Below are 22,329 nucleotides of genomic sequence, written 5' to 3'. Positions count from 1 at the left end.
ACCTATGCCCTACAACTTTGCTTCTGCCCTACCATTCCACTCAAACGTCTACAAGGTCAACATCTTTTTTTTTTAATTTGTTCCAAAATCAAATAGATATTTTTCAGTCTCTGCCTTCCCTTTCTTCTCTAATTGATTGGACATTAATGACCGTTCCTTTCTTTCTTTCAAGATCTTCTTGATACATTCTTCCTTTTAACTCCCAAGATACCATATTTCCCTGGTTTTTATTCTATTCTTTTGGCTCTTCCTCCCCAATCTCCTTCATTGATTCTTTTCTTTCTGCCCTTTCTTAATACTCAAGGTCCTCCCTTTGGACCTTTTATCCTCTCATTTGACTCCCTTTCTGAAAGATTGTATCTAGTTTCAAAGCTGCAATTACAAGTCAAATGCTGTGAATTCTCGAATTTCTATCTTCACCCAGATTTCTCAGGAGTCCTAGACAATTATATTCAACTGCCTAAAAGATATTCCTAGTAGACATCCTACACACATAAACGTAACATGTCCAAAACTGGTCATCTTTCTAAGCTTCTCTTATCATTCTTCCAGAAGCCTTATTCCTGACATATTACCTAAGACCATAAGAGCATCGCCATCTACTGAGATGCTCAAACCAGCAAACTGGGAGTTATCCTTTTTTCTCATCCGTCACATCCAATCAGCTACCAAATGCTGTCAATTCCATTCTTTTTTAATCTCTCAAACCCATCTCTCTTCCCCTCTACCTCCTTCTCTTACTGCCATTGCTTAGGTTAGGCCCTCACCACTTCTCACTAATATTCTAACCTAAGTCTTCTAACCAGACCCTCTCACCAGTCTTGTCCTTCCCAAACCCTTCTTCCACTCTACAATTGATTTCATAACAACTCTATTCTTCCTAAAATTCTTTGGTGGCTCTCCTCTCACTTTCTGGTTCTTTAGCCCTTCATTACCTAGCTCCTCCCTATCTCTCTAACCCCAGCTCTTGCCATTTCCCTTCCCCATAACAGAGACCATAATTATCTGAAAGCTAACATTTTTTTTATTATCATGTATTATTTGTTTCAGGGGTACAGGTCTGTGATTCTTCAGTCTTACACAATTCACAGTACTCACCATAGCACATACACTCCCCAAAGTCCATCACCCAGCCACCTCATCCCTCCCATCCCTCCCTCTCCACTCCAACAACCCTCAGTTTGTCTTCTAAGACCAAGAGTCTCTTAAGGTTTGTCTTCCTCGCTGGTTTTGTTTTGTTTCATTTTTCCCTCCCTTTCTCTATGATCCTCTGTTTTATTTCTCAAATTCCTCAAATCAGTGAGGTCATATGATAATTATACCTCTCTGACTGACTTAATCTCACTTAGCATAATACTCTCTAGTTCCATCCAGGTTGTTGCAAATGGCAAGCTTTCAGGTTTTTTGATGGCTGCATAATATTCCATAATATTCCATTCCATTCCATTCTATTCCATTCCATACCACATCTTCTTTATCCATTGATCTGTTGATGAACATCTAGGCACTTTCCATAGTTTGGGTATGAACTATAAACATTGGGGTGCACATGCCCCTTCAGATCACTACATTCGTATCTTTGGGGTAAATACCCAGTAGTGCTATTGCTGGGTCATAGGATAGCTCTATTTTCAACTTTTTGAGGAATCTCCATACTACTTTCCAACATGGCTGCACCAGCTTGCATTCCCACCAGTAATGTAGGAGGATTCCCCCAAAAGCTAACATTTTTAGTAAGTGCCAAAACATAATGGTTTTTGGTTATTTAAAACATGTAACATTCTACTTAATTGCCTTTGTAAGCAGAAAACAGTAAACTTAAGTTGTTTTTTGTTTTTTTTAATGATTCTGAACCTTGTAATTCCCTAGGATCATCCCTCTAACTGATGATTCTCCTTTTTTCATAGGACATATAAATAACCTAGGAAATTGCACTAAACAGGTATTAAGTTCTAGTCAGTCCTAAAAAGTTGTTTTATTTTAATATTCTTCATGAGCTTTTAAAAAGTGTTTCCCATTTCAAAATTCTAAGCATTTTGGTTAATTAAGAGTTTCAGTTAGGTAAGGATACATTTTAATTAACATTTTACTACTATAATAAAATTTTCCCATGTAACTGGTCAATAAATTCCAAGTTTCCTGGGTAGCTACTTTCTAAACACATCTATTAAAAGAGACTATTAACATTTAATGAAGAACTAGTATCTGGAATCACGATAGACACATAACTTATCTCAGCTGATCCTCACAACAACCATAGTAAGTATATTCTACTCCCATTTAACAATAACAACAACAAAACCAAAAATACTCTGAGTCAACTCAGATACCTTAAGAAATCAACCCAAGACCCAACAGCTAGTACTAACAGAATGTAAACACAGATCAACCTGACTCTAAAGTGGAAGTGAAGAGACTCCCCACTATTTCCATAATGGCAGATGGAGCAAATGCCATCTCTGATGCTATGTGATCTTGGATAAGGCACTTAATTTTTCTGAAGCTCAGTTTTTTTACCTACTAACTGGAGGTAATGATAGTACCTACATCATAAGTAAGTACTCAATAAATGGTTAGCTATTATTATCCAGTCCTGTCTTGTTTGGTACAAACATAACTCACCCAAAGTGTAATATGCTTGAGGAAGAACAATTCTAGCAACCATACTTGGTATTTGTTGATATTTAAGCTTTTGAAAAGTTTACCACAATGCCTACATAAATTTAATTTCAACATAAACATGATGGCTGTAAGGACAGCATATTACCTGAGGCTCCATGATGGATTCACTAAGAACGGCCTGCGTGTCAGGGTCTTGATTTACCACAATAGGACCCTGAGAGGAATCAGGAGCCATAGTTACATTTGGAAACCCTGCAGAAGGAAAAGAAGTCATGATGATTTTACTTCATTTAATTAAGTTGACTTTACAAGCACTATACACTGCCACAGGTTTGTATTATCACATAAAAATCATAAATGATAATAATAGCAGCTCACACTTATACAATGCTTACTATATGCCAGTCACTTTTCTAAATGCTTTTACATATATTAAATCATTTTACCTTCACAAAATCTGATGAGGTTGTTACTATTATTATTTTATAGATCAGCAAATTGAAACTCAGAGACATGAGGCAAATGGCCCAGAGTCACAATAATAAATGGTTAAGCCAGGATTCAAACCTTAAACTAAAAACTAATGATCTGTTTTTAGGGATTAAAGTAAACAATGGATTATATACACATTAAAGTGAATAACACTATATATCTGACAAAAGGCAAAGTCTCTGTCAGAGAGACTGAAGTAGCTTTAGTTTTCAAAATTTAGCTTTACTCAAGTTACATACAAATACAGACACTTTATACGGTAACCTAACATTAATAAACTGGAAACTAAGTCATATTTATAATAAAATCTTGTACATTGCACCATGAGATATACTAGTAAATAATGACTTACCTCTGCTTAGCTCCATAATTTGTAATAGAAAATATTCTTAGTGAAAAGCAAACAAATTATATTGAATCTATGCCTAACAACTCCTGTTTGCTATCCACTCTAGACTACTTTACTATAAATAATGTGATGCCTGAAAAAAGGTTTCAAGTTCTTCCAAACAGCCCTTGTAGGCTAAGATTAATAAGAAAAAAAAGCTTTTGTGTGAACGAAATACATTACCTGTGCGCCTACGGGGAAAATCAACAAACAGATCTTTTGCTTCAGCCATCAAATGATCAGATTTTTCTAATACCTCCTGCAGCTGGTATTGATCAGAAAGAATCTAGACATGTGTTAATGATAAATATTATTATTCAGAAAAAAATCTATATATACTATGAAATCACAAAGGAAAAATCCATGCAAAGGTACAGAGAATAAAAACAACCTTAAGCCACCATCCTCCCAAAATCCTTCAGTGGCAATATCCAAAAGTACCAGGAGATGGCGCTATTACAATAATTAGATTTCATATGCTTGGCTAAAATCCAATTAAGAAATACATTATTAAACTGTGACCTAACATACACGCAAATGTAAATGTATAACAAAATAAAAGTCTTACTTAACCTTACTTTTTGAGAACCATTCTGACATTTTCTTTTAGTTTCTATTCTATGTTTTAAAATAATGGCTACAACACACTAAATTTAGCAATCCACTAACAAGTTGTGATCCACAGTTTGAAAAACACTGATTAAAGATATAAAACTCTGAGCCATATATTCAAAGGGTTTCAACCTTTAAAGTGATTTCATAATCCACTAATGGATCATGATCAACAACTTAAGAGACTATGAGGTAAGATATGAGTTTTGGGGCATCAAACAAAAAAGTGACACTTCTGTATTTACAAACAAGGTGGACTTTTATCCTGGAGGGACGAGAATTCAAAAAATACCATTACAAAGAAGGGTTCTGGGTTGCTGTACAATTTAGTTTAAGTGCTACCATACGTGGCTTGGATTGCCTGTCTCCAGACAGTCTTACAAGATCGAAGTTAACATCAATCTTTCCTCAGCCACCGTTCTTCGTTATAACAGATGTTTATATTAACTTATGTACCTAATACAGTAGATGTCTAATGTATGCCACTTTTGTAGTGGTCAGTGGTTCTAACAGAACAGTGGAAAACCTGCAAGGTAAAGTGAAATGAAAAGTATTAACCTTCCTACTTTTCTGTTTTAATCACTTTCCTCAGTTTTTACATTTGCTTGCTGTAAATATATATGATAAAAATACTTAAATGTTTATTGTGTGGTTATACTAAATCTTTTTTTTTTTAAGATTTTTTTTTATTTATTTGACAGAGAGAGATCACAAGTAAACAGAGAGGCAGGCAGAGAGAGAGAGAGGGAAGCAGGCTCCCAGCTGAGCAGAGAGCCTGATGCGGGACTCGATCCAGGACCCTGAGATCATGACCTGAGCCGAAGGCAGCGGCTTAACCCACTGAGCCACCCAGGCGCCCCGGTTATACTAAATCTTAATTCCTAAAGAAAGTCAAAAGTTTTAGAGCGTTTTGTCTGTGAATATTAAGATCTAGCCTTTGTTTAGTTGTTAAACTTTTCTATTATTTGACATTGGTTACCCATTATCAAATAGAAAATACTCAAAATTCAAAAAAAAAAAAATACCATTACAGTAGCGCCTCTGATTGGCACTTTCAACTCAGAAACTTTCTTAATTATAAGCAAGGAGCACACGCAAGTCAACTCTACCCACCACCACCAGATGGCATTCTTAAACTGAGAGGAGTCATAAAACGAAACTGCCTGGTTTCCAACACTGATTAAAAACAATAAAGTGGAGCTTCTGGCTCTTACCAGAATCTCTCTAGCTCATGGAAACAAGTATATAATATGATTTCAGTTATTGTTTTAAGACACTGAGAGAAATAACAAGAGTCACATTCCGACTTTTTCCCTTTCTTCTCCTGCTGTGGCCAATCAGATTGGATGGCTCAGTTGGTGAGAATCAAGTCCTTAATTTGTTCTTTCCACAGAGTTAAGTTTTGGAATGATATAAGGCAAAGAGCACATTCAGAGCCAGCAGACTAGGATCCAGCCAAGGGATACTAGGGATAAGCAAAATCCAACCCTCTTTAAGCTTAGGTTCCTAACATGTAAATGAAGATACCACCACCTTCCCCTACCCCAAAGGGGTGTTGTAAGAATGTGGACACACTGAACACCTGTACCATTCTAGAGATATTTGAAATGTTGTTACAACTTAAATTATATTATCCCATGAACCAAATTTCTATCCCTGGTTAGCAATCTTGCAAGTACACCCAATTAGAGCCTAGGCAAGAAAGTAAATGGAGTATAATCTATCACTTAAACTAGAAAAATTACACACAGAATATTTCCTAATGGCAGTTTTGAGTTTACTATAAAAAAAAAAATTACTGACCTTCCATCAAAATAAAAGATATAATTGAAAAAAGCAGATAGTAGAGGAATAATTTTATCATACCAAGACCTGATTATCAATTATAATGAGGTCTCCAGGAAAGACATTACATTGTTGTACTTTGCCAGTCTCTCCCCAGCCTTCTTGGGGAAGATGGGTTGAGAGGCCACAGATCAGGGTTTTGGCTTTCTTTTGCTCTCTTTAGATTTATTCATCACTCCTCTCTGATAAAACCCATCCTCTTGGAGTGCCTGGGTGGCTCAGTGGGTTAAGCCTCTGCCTTCCGCTCAGGTCATGGTCTCAGAGTGGCGCGATCGAGCCCCGCATTGGGCTCTCTGTGCAGCAGAGCCTGCTTCCCCTCTCTCTCTGCCTGCCTCTCTGGCTACTTGTGCACTCTCTCTCTCTGTCAAATAAATAAATAAAAATCTTTATTTAAAAAAAAAAACAACCCATCCTCTTGATAACCGATCTCTGCAAGCCCATCTGTATACATTACTTCCCCAGATGGGTTCACAGAGCACAAAGTCAAACTTATGAATAGTGGTACACATCTTGGATTTGCAAAGGATCAGCCAAGATCCTTTCAAAAACACTATCAAAAAAAATAAAAAATAAAAAAAAAAACAAAAAAAATCAAAAAAAAAAACACTATCAAAAACTTTTAATTCTAGAACTTTTGTTCTCTGATAATAAAAACCAGACAGAAATAGCAAATTACAGAGAGACCTGGGAAGTTATTGGACTTTTAAAATTTATAAAATCTTTATCGAAGTTTCCCTCTCTCTGATCGAATTTGGACCCTCATTTGCTTGATTCCCAAGACATGAGTGCATCATACAGTGAATGATTATGCTAGCCAAAGAGCTTTTCTCTTAATTTTGTTAATCTAGGTAGGAGTCCAGTTCTGGGGGATGGACTGGTAGCTCTAATACATGTTGATACTGCCTAGGTGAATATGCCCAAGGAGGCTTCTTCATTTGGTCCCATCACATCCCTTAACAAACCCCAAATAACAAATCCCTTAACAAATCCCTTAATAAATTTAGCAACATTGAAATAATAGATGCACATATTTTTGACTCAGCAGTTCCACTCTTAAGAATTTATCCTACATGGGTGTCTAGGTGGCTCAACCAATTAAGCATCTGCCTTCTGCTCAGGTCATGATCTCAGGGTCCTGGGGTCGAGTCCCATGTCGGGCTCTCTGCTCAGTGGGAAGTATGCTGCTTCTCACTCTCCCTCTGTGTTCTCCCTTTCTCTCAAACAAATAAATAAATAAAATCTTAAAAATCTTTAAAAAAATTGTTCTACAAATATAGTTTTACATGTACTTAAAACCACATTCAAGGGTATTCATTGTATTATTTCCAGTGACAAATGAGGTAACAATCTGTGGGTGACAGACCTGCTACTCACCTACCAATTTCCTGTCTTTTCATTTTCCTTTTAACAGAATTCCCAAGTTTTAGCCAAGTACACACCGAGATCTCCTAACTGTCATTCTAAGTGAGAATGGTCATATGATGAATTTCTGGACAGTGGGATATAAGCCAAAATTTCTGGGTGATATTTAAAAGGAGTAGCATGCATTCTCTTTTTTTCATGCTGGTTGGAATACAGCTAAAGGCAGCTGGAACACCCATTCTCTACTCAGTGATGGAAACCCTGGAATAAAGGACCACAGAGACCCTACCAACTACCAGTTACTTCTGAACTGTTTCATAGAGAGAAACAGATTTCTATTTTGTTTAAACCGCTATATCTTCTTAACCAGAGGTCTAAACTATAGTCCATGGGGCTCCTGGGTGGCTCAGTGGGTTAAAGCCTCTGCCTTCGGCTCAGGTCATAATCCCAGGGTCTGGGATTGAGCCCCGCATCGGGCTCTCTGCTCAGCAGGGAGCCTGCTTCCCTTCCTCCCTCTGTCTGCCTCTCTGCCTACTTGTGATCTCTGTCTGTCAAATAAATAAATAAATAATCTCTAAAAAAAATAAACTATAGTCCAATACACTTCCTAAAATAAATTGTGGTACATCTATATATTACCTGCCCATTAAAAAGAAAAGGTAGATTTCTAAATACTGACATGGGATAACCTCCAAAATATACTGTTAAATGGAAATACTTGATCTCACTAACTGCAGAGGTTCTCAACCCTGGCAATGAATTAAAATTACATAATAACTGTCTAAAAAATACCTAAGTAGGGCCACATTACAGGTCCACTAAATCAGATTATCTGAATATGGATATATCTGAGTCCAGATACTATGATTTTTTAATGGAAGATCTCAACACTGACTGATCTAATGTGCAGTCAGCGTTGAGAACCATGACACCAGGGCCTGAGGCATGGGACTGGAGGGACATATGAGAGACTTCACTCATCCTCTCCCACCACTCTTCCTTCAGTCCCTCCTTCTACCATATCTATTCCTTCAGGACAAGAGCAGGAGCCAATAGAGATGGGACACAAAAGTCCAGAGTAGCCTCAAAAGGGCTGCCTTTTCTCCTGGTCACTGAGAACTACTACATAATATTCAAATCCACATACTTTATCCAAGATTATCAAAGGATACTTATCTTTAAGAACCATATTCTCTCAATCTACTGTTTTTACAAGTCCATGTAAACATTTATTTGGGAGACAGAATTCTTCCTGACGATACATAAGATTGAAACTTTTACCTTTCACTAACAAGCCTAATGAATTCTTCGAAAGACAGAGCAATTTAAAGCTGCAGTGAAAGGTCACCCAGAACAGCCAAGTGCCATAAGCTTCAACAATGAACAAGAAGCAACACTACAAAGTATATTTCTTTTTCAATGATTTCATCCCAAATCAAACATTTTTTTGCTGTAGTTTCCTCTTATTTGCCATATTATTTATTCCTACACATCTGATTACTTATCTAAATACCCTACATCTTGCAAAAGATTTAGCCAAGGACGAGTGGCTTACTAACTAACTTGTTGGACAAGCATACATTTTTTTTTTTGCAAAGTAATTAATCTAATAGCACTGTGTGTGAACTGAGAAAAATAATTATAGCAGTTTATATATGTATAAAAGGAGCTAATTATGTGCCGAGGAATGTACTAGTCAGTTTGTTAGTATATACCACTGAAATCTCATAACAGTACAATCAGGCAAGTCACATAAACAGTAACTTTCCATGCAGGAATTCAAACCTCCGAACTAGACGCTAATCATCACTCCACAGCTTTTTTCAGAGTCCATGTGTAAATCATTATATAAGGACACAGTCATTTACTGAAGTCCTTCCAATGTGAATCAAATTTGGGAGGAAAGAGAGAAATCTATTTATCATTTTCTTCTCTAACTCTAAAGATAATGAAGTTTAGCATTACCTCCTTCATTATAGACAATCTCCTTCTCTCAAGATTAGAAATTTCTGGATTCTGCTTCTTCCATTTTCTCTTCAAAGCTTTTTCTTGGAGTTCCCAATGTACTAATGCTCTGTTCTTTGATTTGTGTATTTCATGACGACGTATCTGTACAAAAGAAAAAAATACAAAAGAATGTTTCAGGTACAAAGAAGTTGCCTATTCAGATGGTGGAACCACCTAATCTAATTCAACTTTTAAAAAATTCTTTCTGGCCCAACATGTGTGTATTTATACATATTCACAACCAAAATTTTCAGTCTTCTAAATCTTCAAAAGTGATTTAAAAAAATAATAAAAATCTAGAACTAGTAGACCTAGCAAAAAGACAAAATGAAAAAAGTACTAATTTCTACTTCCGTTGTACAAGACTATCCAATAAAATGTTGTTTTCCAAACTACGGGCTGGGATTCATTTAACAGGTGGTAAAATCAATTAGTGGGTCAAATCAACATTTTTTAAAATAAAACAGAATACAGAATAGAAAATATTAAGAGTAAATAACACATAAGAAAGTTAAGAATTGTGGCGCCTGGGTGGCTCAGTGGGTTAAAGCCTCTGCCTTTGGCTCGGGTCATGATCCCAGCGTCCTGGGATGCAGCCCCACATCAGGCTCTCTGCTCAGCAGGGAGTCCACTTCCCTTCCTCTGTCTCTGCCTGCCTCTCTGTCTACTTGTGATCTCTGTCAAGTAAATAAATAAAATCTTAAAAAAAAAAATAAAGTTAAGAATGGTTCTGTTAAACTTTTCAGTTACATATATGTGTACTTGTACAATTATACACACACATACACACACAGAGTACAATGTAGAAGGCACAAAGTCCACTGACTCATCTTTGGCAAAGACACACCCATTTCATAATACTCATGTCACAACCAAAAACTAACAATGCAGTATTCTTATAGCCCTGCAATGGCTGCAATTTGGAAGTGGTCACTGGAAATGCAGAACTCCAGAAAAATGGAATTCCTGAAACAGAGATACAAGCCACAGCTTAAGAGTTGCAGGAGAGGAGTTCACTGAAGTGGCTAAGGAATAGGAACAGATATTGGCTTTACAAGCACTCTAGTATTCAGAACTACGAAGATGAATAAAATGTACTGCTTTGTTTTCATCATGTAAATAAGAAATCAGTCCATTAAGAGACCAACAACCAAATACTGTGTAAGGATTCTGAACACAAAAAACAAATGAAGATGATATTTTTGAGATAACTTGGGTGATATGAATATGGACTTGGAATCAGACAACACTAAAAAATTATTGTTACTTTTGCTAGGTGTGATAATGGCATTGTAGTTATAGAAAAAAAAATCTATATTTTTTAAAAATGTAAACGGGGGCACCTGGGTGGCTCAGTGGGTTAAGCCGCTGCCTTCGGCTCAGGTCATGATCTCAGGGTCCTGAGATTGAGTCCCACGTCAGGCTCTTTGCTCAGTGGGAGCCTGCTTCCTTCTCTCTCTCTCTGCCTGCCTCTCTGTCTATTTGTGATCTCGCTCTGTCAAATAAATAAATAAAATCTTTAAAAAAAAAAAAATGTAAACGGAATATGTTGGCACAAAAATGACATGTTTTCTGGGATTTGCTTCAAATGCTATAGTGAAGAAAGGAAAGGGTATGAAAAATGAAGAAACTATGGCAAAATTTTAATAACTATTACATCTGGGTAAACAGTACATGGAAGATCTTCATATTTTCATCTCCATTTTCAAGTAAACTTGAAATTTTTCATAAAAAATTTTTTTAAGTCAGTAGGACATCATTATCCTATTTACTAGGATTAAGATTTCTTATCTTAGGGGCGCCTGGGTGGCTCAGTGGGTTAAAGCCTCTGCCTTCGGCTCAGGTCATGATCCCAGGGTCCTAGGATCGAGCCCCACATCAGACTCTCTGCTCTGCAGGGAGCCTGCTTCCTCCCCTATCTCTCTCTGCCTGCCTCTCTGCCTAGTTGTGATTTCTCTCTGTCAAATAAATAAAATATTTAAAAAAAAAGATTTCTTATCGTAATAAGATAATGTCAGTAGGACATCATTATCCTATTTACTAGGATTAAGATTTCTAGGTCCACACTGTTGGTGGGAATGCAAGCTGGTGCAACCACTCCGGAAAATAGCATGGAGGTTCCTCAAAATGTTGAAAATAGAACTACCCTATGACCCAGCAATTGCACTACTGGGTATTTACCCTAAAGATACAAACGTAGTGATCCGAAGGGGCACGTGCACCCGAATGTTTATAGCAGCAATGTCTACAATAGCCAAACTTTGGAAAGAACCTAGATGTCCATCAACAGATGAATGGATAAAGAAGATGTGGTATACACAATGGAATACTATGCAGCCATCAAAAGAAATGAAATCTTGCCATTTGCAATGACGTGGATGGAACTAGAGGGTATTATGCTTAGTGAAATAAGTCAATCGGAGAAAGACAACTATCATATGATCTCCCTGATATGAGGAAGTTGAGATGCAACATGGGGGGTTAGGGGGATAGGAGAAGAATAAATGAAACAAGATGGGATCGGGAGGGAGACAAACCATAAGTGACTCTTAATCTCACAAACAAACTGAGGGTTGCTGGGGGGAGAGGGGGGTTGGGGGAGGGGGAGTGGGGTTATGGACATTGGGGAGGGTATGTGCTATGGTGAGTGTTGTGAAGTGTGTAAACCTGGCGATTCACAGACCTGTACCCCTAGGGATAAAAATACATTACATGTTTATAAAAAAATAAGAAATAAATAAAAAATTTAAAAAAAAAAAGATTTCTAGGTCCACAGAGATATACAAGATATAGCCCTTATCCCTCAAAAGCATTAACAATCTGCCCCGGGAGACTGAGCACATATAGTTGACCCTTTAATGACATGGGTTTGAACTGCTTGAATCCACATATACATGGACTTTTTTCAATAAATATAGTATAGTACTGTAAATGTAATTTTTCTTCCTTATGATCTTAATATCATTTTCTTTCCTCTAGCTTACTATTTTATATGTTATATATATAACATACAGAACGTATTAAACAGCTACTTATGTTATTGGTAAGGCTTCCTGTCTACAGCAGGCTATTAAGTTTCAGGGTAGTCAAAACTTATATAAGAAATTTCTGACTGTGCAGGAGGCGGCACCCTTAACCCCCACATTGTTTAAGGACCAACTGTACATATAAAGATAAATGAAATACATTAGACAGCACATACACAATGCCTCATATACACAGTAAGTATGAGAACAGTTTAGAGGGGATATCAATTGTTGGGCAGCTTCAAAAAACTTCAAAATTAGTACAAAACTATAATAATCAAGACAAGGTTGTGTGGCATAGGATAGACATATAGATCAGTGGAATAAAACTGACTGTCCAAACTAAACCCTATGTTTACAGAAAATTGATTTTTAGCAAGGATGTCAAGGTAATTCAATGGAGAAAGGATAGTCATTTTAACAAATGGTACATGGACAACAGGTTATCCGCTTAGAGAAGAATGAAGTTGGACCCCTATCTCACTATATACAAAAATTGATTCAAAATGATCAAAGACGGGGCACCTGGGTGGCTCAGTGGGTTAAAGCCTCTGCCTTCAGCTCAGGTCATGGTCTCAGGGTCCTGGGATCGAGCCCCACATCGGGCTCTCTGCTCAGCGGGGAGCCTGCTCCCCCTTCTCTCTCTGCCTGCCTCTCTGCCTACTTGTGATCTCTGTCTGTCAGATAAATAAATAAAATATTTTTAAAAAATGCAAAGACCTAAACATAAGTGCTAAAACTGTAAAACTCTCAGAAAGAAACACAGGAGAAATTGTTGTGAATCTTGGGTTAGACAATGGTTTCTTAGATGAAACAAAAAGCACAGTTGACAGAAAAAACAGATAAACTGGAGTTTATCAAAATTAAAAATTTTGGTGCTTCAAAGAATACCATCAAGAAAATGAAAAGACATCCAATAGAATGGGTAATATTTACAAATCATGTATCTGATAAGGAACTTGGATCAGAATGTGTGAAGAACTCTTACAACTTAACAATAAAAACACAAGTAATCCAATTCTTAACTGGCTAAGGAATCTGCATAGACATTTCTCCAAAGAAGATAATACAAATGGCCAACAAGCACACAAAAGGATGTTTAACATCATTAGTCCCTAGGGCAAATCAAAACCATTATGAGATCCCACTTTACAACCATTTAGGAAAACTAAAACCAGAAATATTGTAATAACATGTGTTGGCAAGGGATACGGAAAAATTGGAAGCCTCAGGCCTGCTGGTAAGAATGTAAATAGTGCAGCCACTTTGAAAAACAGTTCAGCAGCTCTTCAGAAAGCTAACTGTAGAGATACCATATGACCCAGCAATTCTACTCCCAGGTATACGACAAGAGAACTGAGAACATATGTTCACACAAAACTTGTACACCAACATTTGGAGCACCCTTATTCATAATAGTCAAAACGTGAAAACAATCCAAATGTCCAGACGGGTATATCCATACAATGTAACAGTATCAGCAATAATAGGGATGAAGTAATGACACATGCTACAACATGGATGGGCCTTGAAGACATTATGTTAGACACTAAAAGACACACATCGTCTTCCATTTACATGAAATGACCAGAATATGGGCGCCTGGGTGGCTCAGTTGGTTAGGCGTCTGCCTTCAGCTCAGGTCATGATCCCAGAGTCCTGGGATCAAGCTGCAAATCAAGCTGCCTGCTCAGCATGGAATCTGCTTCTGCCTCTCCCTCTGCCCCTCCCACTGCTTGTGTTCATGCTGTCTCTCTCTCTCTCTGCTCCTCTTTCTCTTAAAAAATACATAAATAGAATCTTTTTTAAAATAATTTAAAAAAAGAAATGTCCAGAATAGACACATCCACAGAAACAGAAAGCAGATTAGGTGTTGACAGGGACTGGAAGGAAGAGCGGGCATAGGGAGTGACTGTTAAGGATACAGGGTTTCAGAGCACCTGGGTGGCTCAGTGCCTCTGCCTTCGGCTCAGATCATCATCCCCGGGTCCTAGGATCGAGCCCTGCATCGGGCTCTCTGCTCAGCAGGGAGCCTGCTTCCTCTTCTCTCTCTCTCTCTGCCTGCCTCTCTGCCTACTTGTGATCTCTGTCTGTCAAATAAATAAATAAAATCTTTAAAAAAAAAAAAAAAGGATACAGGGTTTCTTTCAGGGAGTAATGAAAATGTTCTAAATCAGAAAATATGAATATATTGAAAACCAATGGATCATACACTTTAAAAGGGTGGATTTTATGGTATGTGAATTGTATTTCAATAAAGCTGTTGTTGTTTTTTTTAATCTATAGCAGAAACCTTTTGTAAAAGTAAGACTTGCAGGACGCCTGGGTGGCTCAGTCGGTTAAGCCACTGCCTTCAGCTCAGGTCATGATCCCAGAGTCCTGGGATCGAGTCCCACATCGGGCTCCTTGCTTGGCAGGGAGCCTGCTTTTCTCTCTTCCTCTGCCTGCTTGTGCACTTGTGCTCACTCTCTCTCTCTCTGACAAATAAATAAATAAAAATCTTTAAAAAAAAAAAATTAAAAATTAAAAAAATTAAAAAAAATAAAAGTAAGACTTGAACTAGGATGAGGAAGCAAATTAAGATTTGGATAGGTAGTCAAGAAGGTAGAGAAGGTAGAGAAACTGTTCCAAGGGAAAAAAAAATTTGAGCCTTAATTGAGGCTCAAATGTGGAAATATACATGCCATATTCAAGGAATAAATTAGCACATTCACTAGACTGGTATGCTTGCATACAGAAGTAACAGCAAATAAGGCTAGAGATATGTACAGATAGAAGACAAGACATATATACAGGGCAATACTGGACCATAGAGATTTGAACAGTGATTTGAAACCAAACCTATCTAATAAAACTTTAATATATGCTAAGTGACATTCCTACGTAAAATCAGGACGTCTAGATGATATGCTTTTCAATTTCATATAGACATAATCAAGATTAAATATAACTAAACAACTCTCAGGAAGTACCTCTGGTTTCTATTCTTAAGGTCAGAAACCAAGTATCAGATAAAACATTGAACAAATCTTAACTTTTGATATTAAATTTACCAGATCTTCAGGAGTTGCCCGATGAACTGTTAGATCATTCACAGTATTCTGCAAAAAAAAGAACAGAACTTTCTTTTAAAAAAAAAAAAGTTTTTCACAAAATATTAGTATATACTGGATTATTTTAAAAATAGGATTTCAGGGGCACCTGGGTGGCTCAGTGGGTTAAAGCCTCTGCCTTCAGCTCAGGTCAGGATCCCAGGGTCCTGGGATGGAACCCACATCAGGCTCTCTGCTCAGCAGGGAGCCTGCTTCCCTTCCTCTCTCTCTGCCTGCCTCTCTGCCTACTTGTGATCTCTGTTTGTCAAGTAAATAAACAAAGTCTTTAAAAAAAAATACATATATAGGATTTCAGTGTTTGTTCACTTTGGGTAATTTTCTTACAGGAAAATTCTTCTTTAAACTAGGTTAAAAAACATTTAAAATCAATTTTCATTTATTTTACATTCATTTTCCTTTTTTTTTTAGAAGCCTTCTTTTTTAAAATTTTTTAAGTTTTTTTTTTTTTAAGTAATCTCAATACCCAATATGTGGCTCAAACTCATGACTCTGAGATCAAGAGTTGCGCGGTCTACTGACTCAGCCAGCCAGAGACCCCTCAAAGGCCTTTTTTTTATTAGTTTAAGCCTGGTGTACCTTTTTTCTCCCTCAAGCCAAATGGGCCTCAGTTAAAAGATTATGGACTTAACTAAGCATGCTAACCTCCAAGAAACCTTTCTTTGAAGAGTTAAGGGATTTGTCTGATCATCACATTCTAGCAAGATAAAATTGCTATTTAAAATTGAGATAAAATATTTCTATTTTTACATAATATATAAAACAAATGTGTTTATTTAAATTAAAATAAAATATTAGTTTTATTATTCAAAATTCTTACCATATTTGTTCACATTCTTCAGAGAGTTATGTCACACCTATGAACTTACATTGTTCATTTATATGTGGTTAGGTATGAGTACATCCTAGATTTTAAAAGCTGAAAACACATTCAAAGTCCTGGGATGAAAATGACTTCCTGTCCAGGAACCAGTATTCTCAATTTAAATATTAATATGGATTATTTTTAGTTGTCTTATTAAAACATAACAGGCTATTTTTAGGTATTTACCGAAAATAAGCACTAAATTTACCAAGTAGGTATATATTATATTAAAACAATGAATAAAACAGGGTAGTTATGTAATTCAAAATGAGTAAGTTTAACTAGTTTTCAAACTGCATTCCAAAGAATGAGGTACCTCTAAAGATTCCTAAAAGATAAACTGTGATCACTATAGAGAGGTTAAATTTCTGTGCATGCAAACAACTTGAGCATAGAATGTATCATACATAATAAGGGATAAAGTTTGAGGGCACTGAATAATTTCATAAAATGTGAGAACAGTCACTTATGTAAAAAGGCACTAAACCAATAGGGCAGGTCTACCACACCCCACAACTCCAGGAGCTACCACTGGGATTGTGCAATGCATAGCCTACACAGCTTGAAGTAACTGCCCTACAATTTGGCCCCTCGAAAGTGACTTCAGTCATTTTGTTACACAGATTTGGTAAGGCTGGAAATAAAACAAGTTAGTTCTACATCCAAGAGATGTAAGAGAATTGGATCTGGTGAAATAGCTTCTGACATATTCAAAGACTTAACTTTTTGGCCATAGTTTATATTTAGCTCAAGGGTTTTCTATACTAAAACTGTTACTCCTTTCATATTAATTTAGAAAAACACAAGATATAACCATAAGATCTTGAGATTTAGTAATCATAATAAAACTCAGGCATATAGGGGATATGCCTGGACTTAGTTCTCAAGGGAGAAAATATAATGTCCTTAATAGTACTACTGCTTAAAATTATTTTCTTCTGAAATTGCCTTTAAATATAATTTACATGCCATTTCAAAAACCATCTCACTATTTTTATCAAAACAGTATTATCCAGTTTGATCTCTCCTCCTTCATTTACCATTTAATCTAAATGACTTAAAACTACTTCCAAGTTTGTCTACAAAAAACAGACTTTTCCAGCACTGGAGATAATGAAAAGCAAATAAGGAAAATGCAATTTCAAATGGTGGGTTTCGATTGTTTTGAGCAATAGCAGCAAATCAGAATAAATACTAAATTCCCATAGTAACCACTCTGAAGTGGGTAACTTCTAAGTTATCGAATGCATTTTTTTCCTTTTAATCAGTTTCATTGCCTTAGAATCGCACCTTTTTAATATTTTATAGCCAATCAGAGGACAACAAAGCAATATAAACATAGGTAAGTCCCCCTGAGTCCCTTCCAAAAGGCTGTCAGTTTGCCCAGAAGTTTCCAAGTCCAAAAGAATTCCTGAGATCCCAAGTAGTCCCTGACTAACTGCTCTCCACAACAGAAAGAAAAGGCAACTGAAGTGGCACAGTTCAAACTAAAGTACCATGCTGTGAAAAATAAAGATGCCCTTGATAATACCGAACAGTAATCAGAGTGGGAGCTGGGAATCATATGTCCCAGGTACTTGAGACTTGTCCTATATCTTAAGAAAGCCTTTGTACTGAGACTGACCCGCTTCTGGAGGTAAAAAACAAACAATTCAAGGAGTAAGAGAGGAAGAATCACCCGCTTTCTCAACCCAAAATGCCACTCATATGATTATGATATCACTGGTTGGTATGGGCAAATCTTAAAATTCAGATTTCACAGAGTAGCTCCAGTTGCCTTAAAGCAGTAAGTTCTCAAAGTTTAAAAATTGGGACTTCTTAAAAACATACTCCCCACCTTCTTAAGATTCCCTCCTCAGAAGCGGTATAGGTTACGACCTTGACTTGTGTCCTTCCAAGACCTGGGGTATGACTCGCCCAGAAATCCATTCCACCCGGTCACGTTCAGAGCACTGTCTCGAGTGACCAGAGCCACGTCATCACATCTATTCCCCCAGAGCAATCTTACAGGTTTATCAACCCATCTAGACTTACGTCCCATTCTTGCTTCACGGTCGTTTTCTTCTTCTTCACCTTCAGCATTTTCCTTCCTCCTCCCCGAGGACCGTAACGGTTCACTCTGACAAGTGACATCTAGAAGTAATAATCATATCAAATTTTTAAAATACAAGAAAAAGTGGTAATTAAGTATCTCTGCATGGGGACAAAGACATCTGGGACATGGAGCACTGGGTGTTGTGCAAAAACAATGAATACTGTTACGCTGAAAAAATAAATAAATTTAAATACTGAAAAAAAACATCTGGGAAAATAAACTGTAAAGTGTCAGAAGAAAAATTTAAGCATAATGAAAAGAACAGTCTTCCAAAATACTTGGTTCTTTCACTTCACAATTAGAAAGCTATACTGATAACCATGATAAAACAGGTTTCAAGCTAATAACTTATATCTATTTGCTTAATAAAGAACTCCAGGGGGCGCCTGGGTGGCTCAGTGGTTTAAGCCGCTGCCTTCGGCTCAGGTCATGATCTCGGGGTCCTGGGATCGAGTCCCACATCGGGCTCTCTGCTTGGCAGGGAGCCTGCTTCCCTCTCACTCTCTCTGCCTGCCTCTCTGCCTACTTATGATCTCTCTCTGTCAAATAAATAAATAAAATCTTTAAAAAAAAAAAAAAAAAAAAGAACTCCAGGAATACAAATTATGATAAAGATCAGAGCCATGACAATAGGTGTAAGCTTTGTCATCAGTTACAAACTTCACAATTAATAGAGAAAATGTCAGTCACGGGCTAACAGTCTGAAAGCAAAAGGAAAAAGGAGTTCTTTGTTAAGCATCCTATTACTTAAAATCACTACCAGTTATATATGTTTATATATATATATATATATGTTTACCTAAAATAAAAGGGGCTAAATTTTAGAGTACAAATGAGTTATGTCATTTAGGAATATTCCCACACAGTACTAAGGGAGGGTGATTGCCGATACTAAACTGGCATTTGGAAATTGCCAACATTTGCTTGGCACTCTTAAAACAGCAATGCTAAGGACACTGGACTAAATATTACCCAAAATTAGAATAAGACTCATAGTTCCTGTACACTAGGATTTTACAAGACATGTATATGACTTTTAACAAGCAACACATATATATGACTCCCATTCCAAAACTTCATTACACACCTAAATAGTTAACACAACTTTCCAGCTGATCCCCTTTTGCCAAATTATCCTAAAACAAGGACAGTAGGATCTTCCTCAAGCACACTTTTAAAAATGATTAATAAAAAACATCCAAATGCAAGGATTTTCAAGAGGTTCTCCTTAGTCCTCTTTGCTTTGTCTTATCAATCATTTTGACTCTTCAAACATGTTATCTATTTTCAGGGTTTACAATCCAGCAAAAGCGATGTCACATTTGAGTTAGAGAATAACATTTAATTGTCGTATGGTGATGGTAATGAGAACAGTGGAGGTGGTAATGACTGCATTAGCTAACAGAAGTAAGGTACTGTTCTGAGTAAATTCTTCCACAAAGTATTTCCATTAATCCTAACAGTAATCCCATTAAGTATTTACTATTTATTAGTCATTTTACAGATGAGAAAGCTACAGGACAAAGAATTTAACTAACAGTGAAGGTCACACAGGAAATGGTAAAACCATAAATACCATTTTAAAAGATAGGGAATAGAGGGAGAGCTTGGGGGCTCAGGGCTGGGCAACCAAATCTTGGTTTCCCACTCAGGTCAGGATCTCAGGTCAAGAGGTGGAGCCTTGTGTTAAGACGCCACATGCTCAGCATGGAGTCTTCTTGAAGATTCTCACCTTCTGTCCCTCCCCCCACTCATGTGTGCACTCTCAAAGAAATAGGAATATCTTTTTTTTTTTTTAATAGACAAACAGGGCACCTGGGTGGCTCAGTCAGTTAAACATCTGCCTTCAGCTTCAGTCATGATTTCAGGGTCCTAGGATCAAGCACCCTGTCAGGGTGCTCTGGGGAGTCTGCTTCTCCCTCTCCTTCTGTCCCTTTCACCTGCACGTCCTCTCTCTCTCAAATACATAAATTAAATAATTTTAAAAATAAACAAACAAATAAATAAAAGATATGGAATAGGATAGAACTAAAAATCCAACACAAACCCTTACATTTATGGTCAGTTTCTCTCTCTTTTTTTTTTTAATTCTTTATTTAAATTCAATTAGCCAACAGATAGTACATTGTTAGTTTCAGATATAGTGTTCAATAATTTATCAGTTGTGTATAACACCCAGTGCTCATCACATGTATGGTCAGTTTCTTTTCAACAGAAGTGCCAAGAAACAATTCAATAGGGAAAGGATAGTCTTTTCAATAAATGGTGCTGGGACAACTGGCGATCCATATGAAAAAGAATAAATTAAGACCTTTACCTCACAATATACATAAAAATTAACTAAAAATAAATCACCAACTTCATTGTAAGCACTAAAAGCACAAAACTCATAATAGAAAACAGAAGCATAAATCTTCATTAAGCAGTGGTTTCTTAGATATAACACTAAAAGCATAAGAAACCAAAGGAAAAAATAGACTCCATCAAAATTTAAAACTTTTGTGCTTCAAAAAATACCATCAAGAAAATGACATGACAACCAACAGAATGGGAGAAAATATTTACAAATCCCATCTGATAAGAAACTTGGATCCAGGATATATAAAAGAAACTTAAAACTCACCAAGAAAAACACAAATATTCCAATTTTTAAATGGCTAAGGGAGCTGAATAAACATTTCTCCAAAGAAGATACTAAAACTGGGCAATAAGCACATGAAAAAATGATCAGCATCATTAGTCATTAGAGAAATGCAAATCAAAACCACAATGATATACCACCTCATACCCACTAGAATGATTATAATCAAAAGGGTGGAAATAACAAGAGTTGGTGAGAATGCAGAGAAATGAAAACTCTTGTATTGTTAGTGGGAATGCAAAATAGCATGGCTACTTTGGAAAACAGTTTGGTAGCTTCTGGAAAAGTTAAACACAGTTACCACAATTCTAGTCCTAGGTATATGTCCAAGAATTCAAAACTTATGCCAATACTTTTGTATTACTTTTGTATTTTGTATTTTGTATTGCAAGTTTTTACTTGCACATGAATGTTCATAGCAACATTATATTCTTAATAGACAAAAAGCGGGAAAATCCCAAATGTCTACCAGCTGCTGAATGGATAAAAAAATATGGTGCATCCATACAATGGAATATTACTTAGCAATATAAGGAATGAAGTACTGATATATGCTATAACATAGCATAGGAACCTTAAGAATATTATGGTAAGAAGCCAGACACCAAAGGCCATATATTGTATGATTCTATTTACACAAAATGTCCAGGATAGGCAAATCCATAGAAACAAAAAAGAGACAAGCAGTTGGCAGGGTCTGAAAGAAGGAGGGAATGGAGAGTAATTGCTAATGGGTACGGGGTTTCTTTTTGAGGTGATGAAATGTTTTAAAATGAGTCAGTCAATCAATGCACAACTCTGTAAATTTATTTAAAAGCTCTGAACTGTAGACTTCTAAGGGGTAAATTTATGGTATATAATTTATATCTTAATAAAGCTGTTATTTAAAAGATATGGAAAAATATAACAGTTGTTCAGAAATAGTTTCTAATGTAGTTTACTCTCTAACCTACTCTTCAATTTACTGTGCAGAAATAAAGGAGAATAATAAAATGTCACTAAATCTGTTGGATGAAATATATATCCATTAAAATTGTATTAACAAAAACGTTCAATGACAAAACATAAAATTAAGCGTGAAAAGCAGAATATAGAACTCCAAGTATAGTATATTCTCAATGATGTTAATATACATACACTACTAATAAGCATTTATTTATACTAAGCATTTCACACTTAATCCCACAACCCTATGAGGCACATTCGGTCTCAAGAGACAATACAGCACAGTGGTTAAGAATAGTCTGAAACCAGACTGTCTGGG

At 36.5% G+C, this 22,329-nt stretch overlaps 1 protein-coding gene across 2 annotated transcripts in view; it reads right to left on the bottom strand.

The window, feature by feature from the left end:
- SPICE1 (spindle and centriole associated protein 1) overlaps positions 1–22,329 on the bottom strand; it is a 58,778-nt gene that overhangs the window by 32,257 nt on the left and 4,192 nt on the right. The window contains exons 2-6 of one of the 2 annotated variants that reach the window (XM_046003795.1): positions 18,364–18,462; positions 15,390–15,455; positions 9,287–9,430; positions 3,686–3,788; positions 2,768–2,874 (exon numbers count right to left, since the gene is read on the bottom strand). In XM_046003795.1, coding sequence (XP_045859751.1) covers positions 2,768–2,874; positions 3,686–3,788; positions 9,287–9,430; positions 15,390–15,455; positions 18,364–18,462 — 519 coding nt within the window. The remainder of the gene's footprint in view (positions 1–2,767; positions 2,875–3,685; positions 3,789–9,286; positions 9,431–15,389; positions 15,456–18,363; positions 18,463–22,329) is intronic. The other variant, XM_046003797.1, reaches the window with a different exon arrangement.

Source organism: Meles meles, chromosome 4 (assembly GCF_922984935.1).
Source record: "Meles meles chromosome 4, mMelMel3.1 paternal haplotype, whole genome shotgun sequence".
Lineage (NCBI taxonomy): Eukaryota > Metazoa > Chordata > Mammalia > Carnivora > Mustelidae > Meles > Meles meles.
Note: the sequence above shows the minus strand (reverse complement) of the source record. Positions and strands in the feature narration are given on the sequence as shown.